The 18560-nt window shown below is 40.1% G+C and overlaps 1 protein-coding gene across 8 annotated transcripts in view; it reads right to left on the bottom strand.

Moving 5' to 3' along the window:
* LOC120806859 (voltage-dependent T-type calcium channel subunit alpha-1I-like) overlaps positions 1-16749 on the bottom strand; it is a 76328-nt gene extending 59579 nt beyond the window's left edge. For 5 of the 8 annotated variants that reach the window (XR_005709749.1, XM_040158363.1, XM_040158401.1 and 2 more), the window contains exons 1-6: positions 16620-16749; positions 16124-16385; positions 15665-15810; positions 10412-10545; positions 5823-5920; positions 756-915 (exon numbers count right to left, since the gene is read on the bottom strand). Coding sequence is in view for 7 of the 8 variants with exons in the window: in XM_040158363.1 (XP_040014297.1) it covers positions 756-915; positions 5823-5920; positions 10412-10545; positions 15665-15805 (533 nt within the window). In the remaining variant the exon portion in view is untranslated. The remainder of the gene's footprint in view (positions 1-755; positions 916-5822; positions 5921-10411; positions 10546-15664; positions 15811-16123; positions 16386-16619) is intronic. The other 3 variants (XM_040158382.1, XM_040158389.1, XM_040158373.1) reach the window with 3 other exon arrangements.
* Positions 16750-18560: the final 1811 nt, after the last annotated feature.

The raw sequence follows: 18560 nt of genomic DNA, 5'->3' as shown, positions 1-18560 counted from the left end.
GCTGTGTCATTAGTATACACTGTGTCAGCATAACCAGAGACGGAGCAAAACAGCAAGAGAAGTATACTTGGCTTATATACATAATACAACACACACATCAGGGGCATGTGTCTTTCTAGCGTGCTGATGCCAGCATAAAAAAGGAATCTGAGAGAATGCCATCAAATCAAACACTGAATACTGGTGAATGTCACTCACACACAGAGACACAGGAGGTGATGCTGTCATGTAGAATCATGAATATGGAGGCATCCAGCTGGAATCCAATCACAATCTTAGTTGCAAACTGGAAAAAACTGCACTGTTACTGTTGCTTTTTAGCTTTAGAGAGAGGGATAGAAATAGGAATAGGAATAAACGCTGGAAGACAGAGTTTGCTTATGTATATGCTAAGGTCAAATATACTAACATACAGTATATAAGTAATTTTGTGTGAAATCCATGTGAATGGAGTTAATTATCCATTATGACAACATTTTATGTTCATATCCAAACTGCAGTAGTTAAATTGAATTTTTTAGCAAGTACAACAGATAATAGATTAATTACTATAATATGGGTTTTTCACAAGTATCACATCATTAAGTGGAGAAAAATGGTAGGCATACAGTCCGAGGGCTGGGCCGCGGTCTCTGTCCCTCATCGTAACTTTCAATTTGGGATGCATCAACTTAATTTTTAGACACAAACGCATTGGCACCACACAAACACACATACACTGTACACACTGACAGACTGTAGAGTCTTTAACTCACAGGGTGAAGTTCTCCTCAAGATAGCAGCGGTTCCTCAGTAGCCCCGCCCACAGCTGCACGCCGATGATGCCGAAGATGAAGAAGACGAAGAAGCAAAGCAGCAGCACATTGCCCAACATGGGTAGAGTGTCTAGTAGCAGGTTCACCAGGATTCGCATACCTGTGTATTTTAGCAGGTCAATAAATCAATAATAGATTATCACAGTTTTACACTATTGATTAAAAAAAAGGGATCGACTATTTGCATATAGATTACTTCATCAGCGGCTGACCATGGTCAAATATTTTACCTTATGAATACTACTTGTGAATATGGTATTACCGGTACTAATAAGTTCAAAGTATCCCTGTCTCCTAGAAATTACATTATTAACTAATAAACCGCTTTATGAAATAAGTTTTGAAGGAAACATGATTGATGTCTGGATTATGTTCATTGCATTTTTTTTTTTCTTGAGTTCAGGAGCTGCTTTGTGTTATACTGTTCAGAAATCATAGGGAGGTAGTTGGGGTGGATGAAAGGCTCACAAAATGCAGGACTTTGAAAACAGGTTTAAACTTCTAAAAAAATATTGGTTAAGGTTAGGGAAAGTTTGTGTTTTTGGTTAAATACTGAAAAAGGGAACACATCTTGTAGCTGTATCAGTCCTGAGTTTTTCAATATTTAACCAAAACCTACATTGTTCCCTAACTTCAGCCGACTTCTTTGAGTAGCCTAACCGTTACCACATAATGTTATCAGTGAACATTTTGCAACTTTGCAGATATGATTAAAATGTTCCCTCATTATATTGCTAAAAATGCGATCTGAATGGTATTGAGTGTCCTTTCAAGGGTATTTTCTGTTTCAGTGTAATAGTAATTGAGCACCATTTCTAGAAGATAAAGTCGTATAAAAGCAGATTCTGCTTTTGACAGCATACTCACTTGAAAGCACAACTCAAGAACTACAAAGTGGAAAAAAGACACATGGGTGTACTGCACACACACAGAGGCACGGTGGTTCAGAAGTGGAAGTGAACAGCGTCTCCAGAGGAGGCGGTATGTAAGACAAACACATCGGAGGAAATACTGGGAGACCAAAATAGGAGCTTTAAAGGTAGAATATCAAAAAGAAAACCACACACGCAGGCGCACACATATACTAACTCCTGTCCACCCGATGAACACAGAAGCATAATTGGGCTACATGAGGTCTCACTCATGATTAGATGAAACCTAATTGCAGAAACACAAGCGTGTCCCCTGTCAATGATGACCTCATCCCCTGTGGCTGGGTCTGTCCCGCAGTGATGGCATATTAAGATGGTGATTAGTGGAATATAATGACAGCTGATTGGATTAACGAGACAGAGAGGTGAGACCCACTGATGAGATCACAGCAACCCCGTACACACACCTGAGAGAGGTGTGTGCATGGGTTTTGGTTTTACTACAAGTGTGACTATATGTATGTGCGTGTGTCTCTACCTGTCTGATGTGTGTGCATTTATGTTTTTCAGTGCCATACTGGCTTTCTTGAACAACAATTCAACAGTAGGTTAATGGTTCACAAACACAAGACTGTATCTAACCTGGCAACAGACTGAATGACAGGAGAGAAGCGGAGAAGAGGGAGAAACAGGAGAGAAGAGACAGAGCAATGAGGATGAAGTTCCCACATGTAGAAAATATTTACAGGGATGCAAATAAAAAACTATGTAAATACAAATGGCAGTAAAGGAATAAAAATAAACGTTTAACCTCATTAAGGCAGATTCTCCCATTACCTATGTGTTAATCAATGCTATCACTCCCTCTTGAGTTTTACTACATCTAGATTAATGATTATGTGCCCAGTTAGAGTGTGTGCTCACATTTAGACGTTCATCTATCAATGCAGTGTGTGTCTGCATGTATAGAATTAACTGATGGTGAATCGCAATTCGTGGTCTAAGTGCAGCCTCTACCCTTTTCCAAACTTTTGTTATAATGTCCTTAATCGATTTAAAGTTCACTCCTGAATTTGGCAGAGCTCATTGTGGAAAAACAGGCTGTGAATGACAGATTGCCAGGATATGATTGTCTGGATCTAATCTGTCTTGGATTAGAAAGTAAAAAAAACAATCAAACTGAAATTTCAGAATTTTATGGAAATTTTATCTCAAGAGTGCAGAGGAAAGAATTTTTTTTGAGGTAAGTGTTCACTTTTCTTCCGACTCCGGCTAATTTGTCTTGTCAACTGGTATTAAATGGAAAGCAGTAGCGTTACTGGTGCGTATGTGTCTCTGGTGGCGGCTGGAGGCGAGTCTAAATGTGTTTTTTCCCTACGGTCCTTGTCATTAGGCCACTGTTCCATTAGGCCTAATTGGGTGAAGAGAGGGAGAGATGGATGGATGGAGGGAGAGACAGGGAGAACGAGAATGAGACAGGGCCGAAGGGTTTGCAAAAAAATAGGGAGTGCCAAAGAAAGAAAGAAAGAAAGAAAGAAAGCCCACAAAATTCAAAGAAAAGGAAAAACAAATAAAACAGAAAAGAAAAAAGAGTTTCACACAATTAAATCTTTTTCTCATCTTTTTCTGCCTTGCCTTTTTTTTCTTATTCTCTCTCTCCTTCTCTATCTTGCCTCCAAATCTCTCCCCTCCTGGTGACTGTATCAGTTTGCCAGCTCCTGCTGTTCCCAGATAAAGATGGATGCCACAGTGGAAACACATTTACAGCTACCTGCCTGTGCTATTCACCAAAGACCCGGGGAGTTCCCTTCCCTTTTCTTCTCCTCTCTTTCTTGTTTAAGTTTCTGTAGTGTTTGCTTGTCTTACGCACTCCTGTTCTGTCTTGCATTTCCTCTATCTCACTCCAATTTAATTAAAAAGTCTAACACAACAGCGCACAAATAGACCGACATAGCACAGGACTATTATCTGCCATTTTGTTGGAGGGTTACAAATGGAGGTGTGTGCTCCCTGTGTATCTGTGTGCAAAGTAGCGATCCAACAAAAGAAGGAACAAATAGCTCTATCCCCATGCGTCCTCACCTCTAACCTGACAGAATCAGGCTACCAAACACTCATTACATGCAGCTGACTGATAACAACATACACAATAACAGTATGCACAAATCTCTCTCACACACACAGACACACAAAAACACACACACGCGCACACGCACACACACACACACACACACACACACACACACACACACACACACACACACACACACACACACACACAGACACACACAGAGTCAACTACAGTGTGAACAAATACAAACAAGAGAAAAAAAGACTCATGCAAACACATCTTTAATAACCACACGCATACAGAACAGTATAGCGATGCATCTGCTCTGTCAGCTACACATATGATAACAAACTCGTGTGATCTGGAGATTTGTGCTATGAAGCATAATCACCAGAAAAGCAGACTTGTATAAAATCTGTGCACTTGTCCCTGAAAACGCTGTACACACTTTACTGCACACATCTTCTAATCACACCATTTGAAGAGTAATACAGTTAACATCTATGTTTTTCTGAGCGCTGCTGCTGGGGCTGTCTGAAATATTGAGCTGAGTGGATGGCTCCGACTGAAAAGTAACTTGTCCTGCAAAACGTGGAAAATTGAAATCAATTCAGGCACTGAAGACAGGACACTTTTTCAGGTAATTATGAAGAATCAGCTGTAATCGGACACTTAGGTGGTGAGAAAAGTCAGCAAGGACTTGCTCAAGGTAGAGGAAAAGCTATAATTTTGGAATTCTGTGTACATATCTGTTTCATAAGTCTCTATTTAAAAAACACAAAGGGTTTTTAGGGGGAGGTCTTCATAGCATGCCGAAAGTATTACTTACAGAAGTGTTGTAACAATCCACACCTGCAGTCACCTGGGCAACAGATCATGTATCTCACATGTAGACACAAACATATCACTCTATCTGCTCATCTCTCTTCCTCACATGTAAAACTTTGTGTCAGTCTGTATCTTAATGTTCCTATCAGTGCCATTATCTAGTTCTGAAATGAACCTTATTAACTGTTCTGCCCTATAGATTTATTCACAATTTCATCTGTGAGGCTACTTTTTGTCTTCCACACTATGGTACCCTTATGTCTTTAAAAACTTAAAGTAGAAAAGTAAGGTTCCTTTTTCCTACAGTATCTGTCCTGCAGGTCCAAACTGAATTAGGCAAAAGCGCTTTCTTGCAATCAGCTCCACCTGCTGAGGACACATTTCATGATTATTTAAAAGAAGAAGGCACAGTTTCTCTCAGTGAGTTTAAGTTATTGAGGAAAAGTTTCTAAGTTTATCTGCTTTGTTCGGCCAAGATTTTCTGCAGGGAAGAGGAGTTCTGGAGAGAATCCAATTGTCCTGTTCATTCACTTTGATGAGAAAAAGACCAAGCGTGTGTCACTAGTCACTTAGAGCACATCTACGTATAAAATGTATTCACCTTTTTTATAATCCCGAGGCATGATTTTTTTTATATTAACGGAAAATATACCAAATTCATTTTACCAAAACAAAAAAAGGGTTTCTAACTACTACTCTTAAACTTCATTACCTACAATTAGCATTAGCTGCTAATGCTTGGCTAATTGCTTAAGTTCTAGAACTAAGAGATGAGTCTGAACCTAGCTTGGGCAGCATAATGGGTGCTTACAATGATTAAGAGGTGCCTATTAGGGAAATCAATAGAAGTTAAAAAGTTTGGCCAAGAACTGAGTTTTAGATGAAAGCAATGAGCTTATTGTCACGGCCTGATCGGTGAAGCAGCATTAGTGGATGGTTTTCAAATCTGATAAAGCTGTGACTCAGGGCCTGAATGGGCTGTGTGATTAAGCATAAGATGAATGTTTAATGATGCCCATGGGGAACAGGTGGCACGCGGATGCACAAAAAAGCCGGAGATGTAATACATCTACATGAATTTTCATGCAGATGCATTATGGGGAATGACAGACGCACATAGGTACAAAGCGAAACAAGCACAAACACACAGAAAATAGGCTACATAGTCACATGAGAGCATACTTACAAATGTGATTTGCACTCACAAACACACACAAAAACGTAAAACGTTCTCACTTGGCACTCTGTTGATGGCTTTGAGCGGCCGAAGGACCCGCACTGTCCGAATGGCCGACAGGTTAATATTCTGCAGGTCCAGTGAGTACTCTACCATTCTGGATAAACAGACAGAGAGAAAAGGAAAAACAGAGAAAAAACAGAGAGAACATCATTTAACCTTTCGGTAGTTACCTGGGCGAGCTACTCGTTCAAAATATGACAAAAAAGGATTACAATGGCTCCAGCTGGACGAGAGAGCCCCGCTCATGATTCAACAGTGGTCATTTTTTGATCTAGTCTCACCTGTCCCCTCCCAGAACTGTGTGAGCCTTTACAGTATGGAAAATGTACTGCACAGAGGGGAAAGTGGTGGGGGAATGAAGTGACAAAGCATCAAAAGGGGAGAATAACATGAAAGAGCGGATAGGAAGAGAAAGAAAGAGGGGAAAAAGAGAGATACATTCTATTACAAGTGTTGCCTTCAGGATGTTGTGGCTCAGTCAGAGCCTGGCATCTGTCAGCAAGTCATTTCCACAGCATGTCTAAGCTGTTTTTGCCCCCAAACCCAAACCACGCACACTGGAGAATGGCTACGCTTTGCCATGTCTGTGTGAAAGCAGTGTGTGTATGTTTGAATGTGCCACACTTATACTACATGACCGTAATCATCAACACAGAGATAGCTCAAGTGAGTGAGTGAGTTTTACAGTATATGTGCAATAAATGACAGCATAAATGCCAGCATGTGCACGAATGTGTGTGCAAAGGGTGTACATTGTGTAACTTTAGTTAAGTGAGTTTGTGTAAGTCTCTGCACAAAATTGATGTGCCCAGGGCTACAACCGTGTTTGGACAGCATGACATCAACAGCAGCAGCACCACCACCCCCACCACAAGCTAATAACCCCCAAAGCACAGCCACTGGCTTTGGCAAAACAAGCCAAGCTCATAGTCTTTCACATAAATAGACTTAGGAACCATGTCATTTACAATAAAGCGATACTTTATTGATCCCACAGGGAAACTCTTTCCATTTGCCCTTCACCACAGCACAGTCATCAACGGAGAAGCGCCTCGGCTCACACTTGAGTGGGATTACTTGTTATAACAAGGGATTGAACTGCTGTACAGCTGACAGGCTCTAACCACTAACAATTTATTCATGTAGCAGTGAAATATTTAAAACCAACAGAAATTTGTAAGCATGTGAGGGTGCTAGATCAAACTTTTTGGGTTGAAATGCTTACTCCTCTTGGACTTGTGGAAACAGCCTAATTCTGTTGTTCCCACTGTAAAGCTCATGGGTCCCACACTTGAAAGAATGAATCTTTGCACGGATTTACAGGCATGTCACAGACCAATTTTCTCTTCCCAGTGTAGTCGAAAGAGCAGGAATGCCACACAGCAGCTTGATGAAAATGTCACAGCATAGAAATAGCGAAACAGCTGTTTTGGGGCCACGCTTTTTCCGGCTGGGCATAGTGGTGTTATTACAAGCTGCCTCAAACCATAATAGTATCTGTGCTAGCTCTAATGATTTGATGAGGGCTGCTGAGAGACTGCACAGAAGGCTAAAATGTCAAAAGAGAGATGTTCCCCTCATAGGGAGCTCAAGGGCACAAACACTTGATGTTTTTGTGTTGCTTGATCAGGTTAACGTGTGAATGATAAAGTTTTAGATAGATGACACCTACAAAAGCATTAACAGCTGCACAGATATTGCACAGAAATTTTTTTCCGTTTGTGATCCAGTTGCATCTGGAGGACAGACGGAGCAGGGAAAAAAGTGAAAGAGAGAAAACAAGATCACAGATGTGCCTGCATGTGTGTTGGTCTTTGTCAGTGTCTGTGCACACACTGTGTGTATGCATTTGTGTGTATGCATGTGTGCGCTCTATCCAAGTAACTCTTCCTGCACACATCAATCAGGAAGCTGTGCTTGGGAGGATAATTAGTGGACTGCCGCAAGCGTCCTTTTTCTGATTGTTCTTTTCTGATTTTCACATTCCCTTTTTACATGTGACACCTTCATTTCATTCACGCTTTCATGTGACTAGTGTGTGTGTGTGCATGTTTATATCAATTTGAAATGCAGAGCTAAAGGGGAAATCTAGTGTAGACCTAGTGAGAAGAGTTCAGAGGCACCTTTAACATGAGAGAAAAGGAAAATGACTGAGTCTTCAATCTAGACATGCAAAATCTGTGGTGACTTAACTGTCTAATTGACAATATGCCCTCATCAAAGTTAACGTTGTAGTTCTGTGTCAAGAAATAAGTTTTTCCACATCATTTACATAAAAAAAACATCATTATTGCCTTTTTACAGTTAAAAAAGAAACATGCTCAATTGTGAGGATCTCCTAGGAAATTAATGAAAAACCACAGCTGAAGTGCCGTCTTGTTCAGTCCCATTTAATTATGTATTACAGCTAAGCTACTAAAAGCAAGAAGGACAGGTCCCCAAACAGTAATCGGCTCTGTGTTTCTTTGAATTTATATCTAAAAAGATGCTCCAGGTGTGTCCACCAGGTTGAGTCTAGATACAGCTCCTTATTATGCTAGACATATACAAACAACAGTCAGTCTTGCTCAGTGGGATCAAGTTTTCTTTCAATTCTTTGACCCGGTACATTTTTCAACCTATCTTAGGCATACATTAGAATAAATATGGAAGGCAAGACTGACTTCCTGCAAAAAGGGTTAGGCTTCATTGCTGGATCAGGAATCTCAGTGGACACACACAAGGGGACATACTGCGATTTTTCAGTTAATGCTACAGATACTTGACAGGCTAGAAAAAAAGTGAATTAGGCTCAAATAAAATATACAGTATATTAAATAAAACAGATTCCAGGACACACTTTTTGTGTGGCAGGGTCATGGATCAAAGGCATGAAACCCCATTCAGAGCCTTTTCATCCGAGCATTTGAAAAAGAAAGAAAGAGAGAGAGGGCAGAGGAGGGCGAGAGAGCAAGGTGGTGCCCGTGGGTAACAGACATGGAGCTCATAGCAGACTGTCGGCTGTGATTTGGCCTGGCGAGGCTGGCACTGCCCTCTGCAATTAGCCGAGAAGTAAATCTAATGGATGCTGCCAAGAGGAAAAACGAAGACCGAGGCGTTCACACAGATGCATATACAAACACAGACGCACACATACACAGATTAAACAAACTCAAAATGCAAAGCTGACAGACTGTAATCTATGTGTGTAATTCTATGCAATAAACACACTCACACAGACACACTCGCACACACAAACAATGAGCACCCACTGGGTATAAATCGATTCAGATCACATTAAGTTGAATGTCCCTCCACCTACCCTGGTAAGACTGTTTCTCTACCTTTCTTTGTCTGCTATTATACCAGCCACTCTCCCTATCCATCTCTCTCTCACAAACACACACTTGCTTTAATCACCCAGGTCTGAGCCCCTTCTCTCACTTCGTTCACAGCACGTGTTTGAGCAGGTGTGTTTGCTTTTGTTTTGTGCACATGCATCCATCTAGTGTATGTGTATGCATTTTCCGCAGTAACAGCATGTGTGATGGACACTTAGCAAGAACAAGTTAAACTTAAGCAACACAAAATATGAGCGTGGATGTGTATGCTTTTGTGTGCAGGTGTAATCAATGTTTCATAATGGGTGTCTCACGCAAACTCTTGAATTCCAAGTTTTCGTCTTTTCATCCTTCATTTCTGTCTTTTTTCCAAACAATTTCACTTCAGATGTTTGTGCCATCTACTCCCTGGACTCAAGTGTTAAGCAGTTTTGACTGTACCTCTGCAGAAAGGCCACACAGGTTCAGAATTATCTTAACATAGTTTCATGAATGACTATTATTTCATAAACAACTGCATGAACAGCAAAGGCCTAGATTTGTACTGTATGAACTTTACTGACATGCAAATCAGTGGATGAAGAATGAAGGCGAAAGACAATGTTTTTCTTCACATCTGAAGTTTAGTTCCCCCAGCTTTTTACCTCTAGTCTGTTTAGTGTTCACACTGATGTATTACAAACAAACCAGGAGTTGTAAACATTAAGTCACATGTACTGACAGGTTATTAATATATTAGACATTTTAGGTGACATGTCATCCTGCATCATCAGCGCTACCCAGACTCGCAAAAATAAAATGTGAAAATGTCTGGAGTGAACGAAAATCATGCTGCATTTAAAAGCACTTGACAGTTTTATTAATCTTCTTAGAGCTTAGAAAACCAATGCACAAATAGTAAGACACACCGTTAGCAGTAGTCAAGACTGGCTGGGAGTATAGTGTCAGACTGCAGGGAAACAACAAATCCTGTCATCATAAACAAGTTCTATACTTGCTAAACCCTAAATATTGACATTATATTATAGAATTCAGATTTTAAGTACAAGTGAACTAATTCAGTCAGGAACTTTACTGATATTTAGTATCTTTGAAGTTTATGACAGCATAAAGTAAGACGCTGAGTTATTTTACTCTCTGTTATGCCTTGATTTCAAGAGTGAATGCTGCTAAGGTACCCTTTCCTTATATCAATCTTCCCTAGAGAACATGACATACAAACTTTACTAGATAAAATTAATGCCGAGACCGATAAAGTTGCTTACCCAGCCATGACGATGAAGAAGTCCAGCCTGTTCCAGGTGTCTCCCAGGTAACAGCGACGGCCAAAGATCCCAAGAGCCACCATCTTTATCACCATCTCCAATGCAAAGAAGATGTAGATGAATGCATCAAAGGCCTACAAGAACACAGAGGGAGATAAAGTTTGAGGAAGTGAACAAAAGAAGGCAAAAGATGCATTTGATATATTTTGCTTGAAACAAGAGAGAGATGTCTGTTCTTTCTCGGATGTTCATGAAATTATTAGGCTTAAGATGTTTTCAAAGCTCCCTCTTCATTTTTTTCAACTCAGTTTCTTAGTGAACGAGGAGCACTTGATATGTCCGTGTGAGAAAAAATTATCTGGATTAAAAAAAACTCCTTAGTTGTTAACAGTAGGGCTTTAGAAAATGTAAATATGATTTTGTTCAAAAGCACGGCACACAACGAGAGACTTGGAAACGACATTGCATACATGGCCTGAAACACATGTGCACACTTCTCAAGCGATTTTTAGGCTCTGACCCTGTATCTATTCAAACAGCACAAAACAATCGATGACCTGCTATTTTCCACATTTCAAAGGCAATTTTTACACTTTTTAAATGTGGCAAAATCCCGCTACACAGCAGACTCATCCCAAAGCTCACAGAACCTGTCAAATTAGTTTTTCATCCAACTTTCCTTTTAAACACCACAGGTTACGATCTAACAGAACACTAACAGAAGGATGTGTGGTGTCCAAGACTGATTTGCTTTTAAAGTGTTTGTTTGTGTGCTCTCTATTAATGACTGTAAAAGCACTGGTGGCTATTGCCTTAGTCAAGTTTGCTGTTAACACTGTAAAGTGTATGGCTTAAAACGCCTAAATGTCTGCGTGTACACTGCGTACATGTGACTTTACTAATACAATACCACACAAAACATCTGGTGCTCGATGTGAACCAACCGACACTGCAATACTTGTGTAAGAGAGAAGTAAGAGGTGAACAGCAAAAAGGAAAGTAAATACATCCAGGTCAAACCTCACAGAAAACAAAATATGAAGAGAGACGAGACAGTGAGAGATAAATGGAGAGAGAGACATATAAGATGTTATCTGCCATTTCTTGCTTGCATTGTTCAGAAGAAAACTCTTTCCCTGTGCTTTGCCCTAGGCTGTATGACTGTTTGTTGCCTTGTGACATATTCCTACTACATACAGTATAACTAAAGCTGGTACCTCTTGACATGGAGATTTCCATGGCCTTGGAATTTAAATGAAGCCATGGTTGCCTGCTAACACGTCACTGGTTGTAATTTGGCTTTTTGATGATGACAGGGATTTTTGTTTGTTCCAAAACTGTCACCCATCCCCAACCTGTGTGACATCCATGCACTAACACTCATGGCACTACACTCTTCCAAATGGGATACTGTTGAATCTCAAAGTTGTATGCATATACTTGAAATGCTTGATTTGCTAAACAAATATGAAATAAAAGGTTTGACACCGAAATGCAAGAATGTTCACCCATCTAAATTGCTTTTCAAGCCGGTTAGACTCTCAAGGCAACAACACATTATGAGCCAACATGCCAGTGTACTCAAATATAATCTTTAACTGACGGACTGAAGGAACCCATTTCACAGATAAATATAAAGAAGGGTTTCAAAGACCACAAGGACTCTCAAGCTGATTGCTGCTCTAGGCTGCTAAAACACAGCAAGTATACCCTGAGAATAGATTTTGTGCACCCAACAAATCACATGCTACAAAACAATACACATGCTGAAATGGGAAAACTATTTTCCACAAGTACTTTAAGGTTATTACCGTTTCAGGTTTCAGGCAAAATTTAAACATCAAACTAGAAACTCAACAATAACCCACAGTAGGCTAGAAAACACTGACATGCAGTGACATGCAGCAACCAGGAGTAATAAGCTTCAACTGGAGAAGGGCACTGATAAGCAACTGCAGGATATTGGTTTCAGCTGTAGACCACTTTCAATGAGATATATCTTGTGTGAAGTTTTGTGGATTTATTCATGTTGCAGCACTGAAAGTAGCACTGGATCCTGTTTTTTGTTCAGAGTCAAGAGATTGGATAAACAGTGATCTATTCTCTTGGTCTACAAGTGTGGACAAGTGTGGTCCATACTATTTGTTATTCATAGGGATCAAATCTCTAAAAGCAGGGACCAAATCTTTGCACTTGGGGGTGTGTGTAAATGCATTTATTGTATAACACTGCTCTTATGTGAGCATGACTATGGGTTGTAATGCATTTGAAGCCCACGTGTTCAATCCCTGCTCATTCACTCACTCACACACATACACAAAACCTGACACAAGTATCAGCCCAAACACAGCCAGCATACAGAGCTGGCAGCAGGCAGTGGGAAAGATGAGAACATCAGTTTCACATGCTGTTTAAATTATGTTTTGATAAATAATGCAGCCTGCATGCTTCACATGTAATCCGACATTGGCTGCACTAGTCGGATCCCTGTCGTGCTCTGCGCTGAGTGAAAGGGGAATGAATTCATCATTGTTATTTGTCACTACCGCCAGCTTCCTCTTCAGTCATCCTATCAGGTTTCATCGTCAACATGATTTGTAAAGAGGTTGAGGCTGTCTTGTGTTGGGCCCTTTCATGATATGAAATAGGGGCTGGTGTGGAAACTACTTCATGTGCTGTCATTGTGCTGCAGGAGGAGAGGGCGTGCTAAGTAGGTCATCAGGAATTGTAATGGTACCATTTAAGATAAAATAATGTATGTGAGTCTTACTCTACTTGTGAAATGAGTGACTGACAAGATTAATGTGTGTCAAACCAAAGGCACCGTGAGGACGAATGTTCATTTCACACTAATAGACAAATAGGACAGGAAAAGGAATACCCAACACATTCATTCCATAAAGTGTCTGTGAGTTTTCCAAACATTTGAAGCTCTATTAAAAAGCTTGAACAGGTGCTGATTTGTCAGTGTAATGAGTGGTGTCCCATCCAAATCAATTTTAGATAGAATATCAACGTTCCATTTGCGATAAATGACTATGCAAATACAGACAGGAGTTAAATCAGGGCCGGTTGGACCTCCACTTCCTTAGGTACGGTCTCCATCCTCAACTGTAGCTTGTGGCTGTGAGTTTGTTAACTGTGAGTGCTTAAAATGGAAATATCTATTAAACAATTAAAAGCATTTTTGATATTTTTACCCTTTTCCAGTCCAATTAAATCAAATTAGGGCCGTACTGTGATTATGATGAGTAAGATTAGCACTTCACAAGATGTCTTGTTTTGATATTTAACTGAAATTAGTGTGAAAGGGTCAGTTCAGCCAAATTAGACTTACGCCAGTGATGTCTAGCCTTGCAGATAGCTTTGGTTCTATGTGGTAAGGTTTTTAATATCTGTCCTTAAAACTTAATGTGCTATGCAAAGCAGTGAAAAAGTAATTGTAAAAAAACAGCAGAAATTTGTTTATCAATAAACAATATCTCACTCACTCAGGATAATTAACAATCTCTGCAATTAACAGCTTTCATAAGGACTATTTCCTGACTCATCCTTTAGGTTTGACATCTTACTTTTCAGTACAGTTAATATTTTGACTAACATATGTATTGATTGGGCTCATATAGATATTGACCAAGGTGTAGCACATCATGGTGTACCACATGGATCGAAGTCCCCTGCCCCCCATCCCTCACTGAGGCTTTCAATCCCTGAGGTCCAGTGCTCCTAATCCCAATTTAACCCCAGTAAACAGATATCTGAACCGATCCTGTTGTAATGTATAAATTGTTTGTGGCTATTACTGTGTCTATTTCCTCCAGGAGGTGAGGTGGGAATACTGTATTTCACAGAGAGCCAGAGAAGCATGTGAGGGCCACGCTAAATAACTAAGCCCTGTCAGCAAAATCCCTCCTGTTACCATTAGCAACCACCAGAACAGGACCCCTCACACTACCTGGGGAGACAATATGCTTGTTAGAGAGACAAAGGTTGAAGGAAGGGAGAGAGAGAGAGAGTGTGTAGGATGGGAGAACGGAAATATAGGGAGGAGGAAGATGGTACTGGTATGAGAGGTAGGATGAGGAAGACAGACAGTGAAGCAGGAAGATGTGTTGCTCGGTTTGATAACAGCAGTGAATGCTCATTTGAAATCTCTGCGCAAGAAGGAGAAAATCCGATGGGATAAATAAACACATTAAATTTTGGTCTGGGAGAGCTTTATTTGATATTATAATCCACCCTAATGAATAAAAAATGAAAATAGGCAACTGAGAAATGGCAGTAAAATTGGTCAACATAGCAACAGAATATGAGAAAACCTAGGGACATAAACTTAACATGCAGGTTACTGTAGACAGATTTTCAATGTCAATGGACATTAAAAATTGCCAACAAAATGCATGTGAGGCAGAATAAGGTTGGTTTTGTCACACCTGAAATTGAGCCTGCCATATTTACGTCAATGAAAAGCAATTACAATCCCAGAGGTACACACCGAGCCCGCAGCCAGTTGGCAAATCACCCAGTCAGCAACTCATAACCCACATCAGCCCAGCACAGCTTACAAACAGCAACAAAAGGAAAACATTAGCAAAAAAATACAAAACAATACAATCATCTGTACTGTAACATAAAGGTATAAATTATAAGAATAGAGCAAACACATGAAAACACTGATTTACAAAGATTTTCTGTCATGACAAGTTATCTTGAGAATGAGAATACACTGATTTCTGTTAGTGAAACCCTTGATAATTTAGAGACTAATCACATTAAAGTAGTCTCATTTGGCCAGCTGTGCATACAGTAGAGAGATAAGTGTCAAGGTAAGGACAGCCGTGGTATAGGAACAATAAAACGGTAAACCACTTTTGATGTTTCTACACAAACCAAAAGCCTCATCAAGACAGAGCAAAGAAAGCGATTTAAACAATAAACTGCAGCAAAATTAGAATAAAATTGCTGGCACTTGTCTCCATAAGCATATTCTCATCATGAAGTGACATCCCGTACAGCTCCACAAGACTATATTAAAACAAACTAAGTCCCAATTCCCTGTTCAGAGATTGGGAGAAAATATAAACCGTCCAAGAGGGAAATATTCTAGCTGCAGTGTGTCTGCATCACAGTTTGAGTAACGGTGACAAGAAGAGTGGTAAGTTGCTCTGAGTTTATGTCAAATAAATAATCGTTTTGTCCTATCTCTTCATCAGTGCGCTGACATGTTGTTGCACACACAGGGGTCTGCCTTACCTGCAGTATCTGGCAGCGGTCCGAGGTACAGTCGATGTTCTCACAGGGCTGGTACATGCCCAGTGTCACACAGTTGAGCAGGATCACCATGATGCTAATCCTCTCGAACCACGTATTAACAGGACTGGGGTTAAGGATCATTACAGCTGAGGAAAAATACACAGACATACACATACTCTATATGTTTCAAACAGGGTAAGATAAAGCGTGGGTACACCCTATTACCTAAGCTCCTCTATTGTGGACCCCTGAGGGCCATGACGGATGGGCTGATATGTTGTATTATACATCAATGTGTGGTATAAAACTGACATCAAATTGACTGATGTAGATTAAATGTTCTTAAACTTAATGCAGTTCAACTTATTGAGGGAAAAATCTGCATTTTGTTTATTCATCCTATTATAACTGACAATTTTTCAGTTTTACTGCAGTGTTTTGACTGATGTAAACACTCACTTAAATAGAGTTGTTGGGTACCGTCAGTCGTTTTATGGTAGGTTTCAATCCTTCGTTTGATTTAGTTTAAACACCTTAAGTTTAAACGTGTCTCTCCATCACCTGACTCCCGGATTGGCCCTGAATCAATCTCTTATTCTTCTTCATCTTTGTTTCTTTGAATCTTGCATCAGTTGCACTTCTTTTCTTTCTCCCAAAGTAAAGAGTGGAGACCTCCGTTTCTCCTTCACCACTCTTCTCTTTCCTCATTTTTTTTTCAGCTCTGGAAATATGAAAAGCCTATTTTAAAAATCTGGCAGTGTATGAAGCAGTACTTTCACTTGAACTGTGTTTCCGTGTAACAGTTTTTGATGAACAACTGCCTGTCGTAACGTTCGCTATTTAAGCTAGTTTACATTCAAGCTAACGTTACACTGAAGACGTCTCTAACGTGAATGTTTAAAACAACACCGTAAAAAATACCTTTAAACTCACTTACTCATAACTGTCTACTTACATCGTGGTCTTTAAATTTACTGGAGATATCACAATTTAATGCAGGACGTTTCAGTGTCGTTTACATCCTGTAAAGTGTGATATACACCTCGGACCCAGTCAGAGTTCATGCCCCCCCCATTAGCTTCAGCGCTGGGGGTGCGTTTGTTTTAACTCCCGCGTAGCAAGAGTGGGTTGACGGTGTTAACAGGATACAACGGTGCTGACATGAGGCTACCATTTTTCTAATTTCATTCTGTTCACCAATGAAAAAAAAAGATCCTGGAACCTCCTTCAAGTGGAAATAAGTCGCCCTTCAAGATTGTTGCGATATTTTTACTTAAAAATACATAGTGTCACTAAAGGACAAGTGTTGAACATGAATATTTTAGCCGAAATTCCTTTCAAATTAATTCAAATCAAATGAAATGCTTAAGACAATTATCAATTTTTAGGGCCTTCCCCACTGAAATAATGATACTGAGGAGAGAGTTAACTATCAGTTCTGCCACAGCCTGTTTCATTGGGTATCCCCTCATTGGACCTGTCTCCTACAGAGACACACCTAATTTCTAATTCAAGTGAATTCCTAAGAACAAAAGATGAAACCTGAAAATGATCACTAAAGTAATTTGAAGTGATTTTGTGCAGCTCAAAGATCTTCTAAAGAAATCTTAAGTGCACTAGAAAAAAATCTTAGCTGCTGATGCCTGTGCAATACACACACACACACACACACACACACACACACACACACACACACACACACACACACACACACACACACACACACATTCTTGTACTTCTGTCTTTGTGAGGACACTCACTGACATAATGCATTCTCTTCTCTTCCTCTCTGCCCCTTACCCTTTACCTCAACCCCAAACCTAATTCTAACCTGGACCTTAAAACCAAGTCTTAGCCCTCAAACAGGACTCCGAAGATGTGAAGACCAGCCAAAATGCGTTGAAGTTGCCCCATTGGCCGCTGATCTTTCAAAATGAATTGGCTCAAACTGTTTCTATTACATCATCTGGGGGACATTTGTAAGAAATGATGCCAATTTTGCGCCTTTGTTGCCGGATTAACCGACTTTTCACACCCTTTTTTGTGAGTTTTCTTCACAAAAGCACCTAGCAACAAATCTCGCGATTTTTTTTTTTTTTGGAAAAACCTTTACTACTTTCCATAGAAGAGAGTCGCCAGTATTGCCCAGCAAGCACGAGGTCGGGCTTTCCCTATGCTGGCACACCTCTCTATGCATCTCATTCGATTGACCACACGGCAGCTGACACAGACGTAAATGAGCTTCTAACTTTCTCTCTGATTGGTCATTTTACAAGTTAATATAGCTGAAATCACAGCACAGCCATTTCCGTTAACTTATGTTTGGTGATTTTATGCACAGTTATAAAATCAGGATTTTAGCAGCGCAGAGCAGCAGCTTGGAAATGGCTTGGAAGTGACTGCTGGTTAACATGTAGTCTTAACAGGCCACGTTTCAGTCACCATTTTATACTTGTTCCGTTGTCTGACAACAGAAACAGAAGCCTGCTAGCCCCCTTTCTGCTGTCTCTGCTATCGCTTTAGCACTGAACTCTGGGGTAACACAGAGAAATGGAGAGAAATAAGATCAGATGTGTGGAAAGAAATACTTTTTGAAGTCTCTCTTACCTTTCTGCCTAGTTTCCTCATCTAACCAGAACCTCTTTCTTTAAAATAAGGTTCTAACCCCAATTGGGTTACAGTGCTTTTTCTTTTCCTTTCTGCAACCCTTCTTCCTTAACATCATTTCAATTTCCCAGGTGTCACCTTTCCTCCCTTTTCCTTTTCTATCTCTGCTTTTTCTCAGCTTTGCATTTAGTCCCAGTTGTGACAGAGCAAATGATGGACAGTTTTGCCCTCCCAGCAGAAACAAACGCAAACACTTTGGGACACATTATACCACGACAGGCAACGAGAA

This window comes from Xiphias gladius, chromosome 3 (assembly GCF_016859285.1).
Source record: "Xiphias gladius isolate SHS-SW01 ecotype Sanya breed wild chromosome 3, ASM1685928v1, whole genome shotgun sequence".
NCBI classification, from domain to species: Eukaryota; Metazoa; Chordata; class Actinopteri; order Istiophoriformes; family Xiphiidae; genus Xiphias; species Xiphias gladius.
Note: the sequence above shows the minus strand (reverse complement) of the source record. Positions and strands in the feature narration are given on the sequence as shown.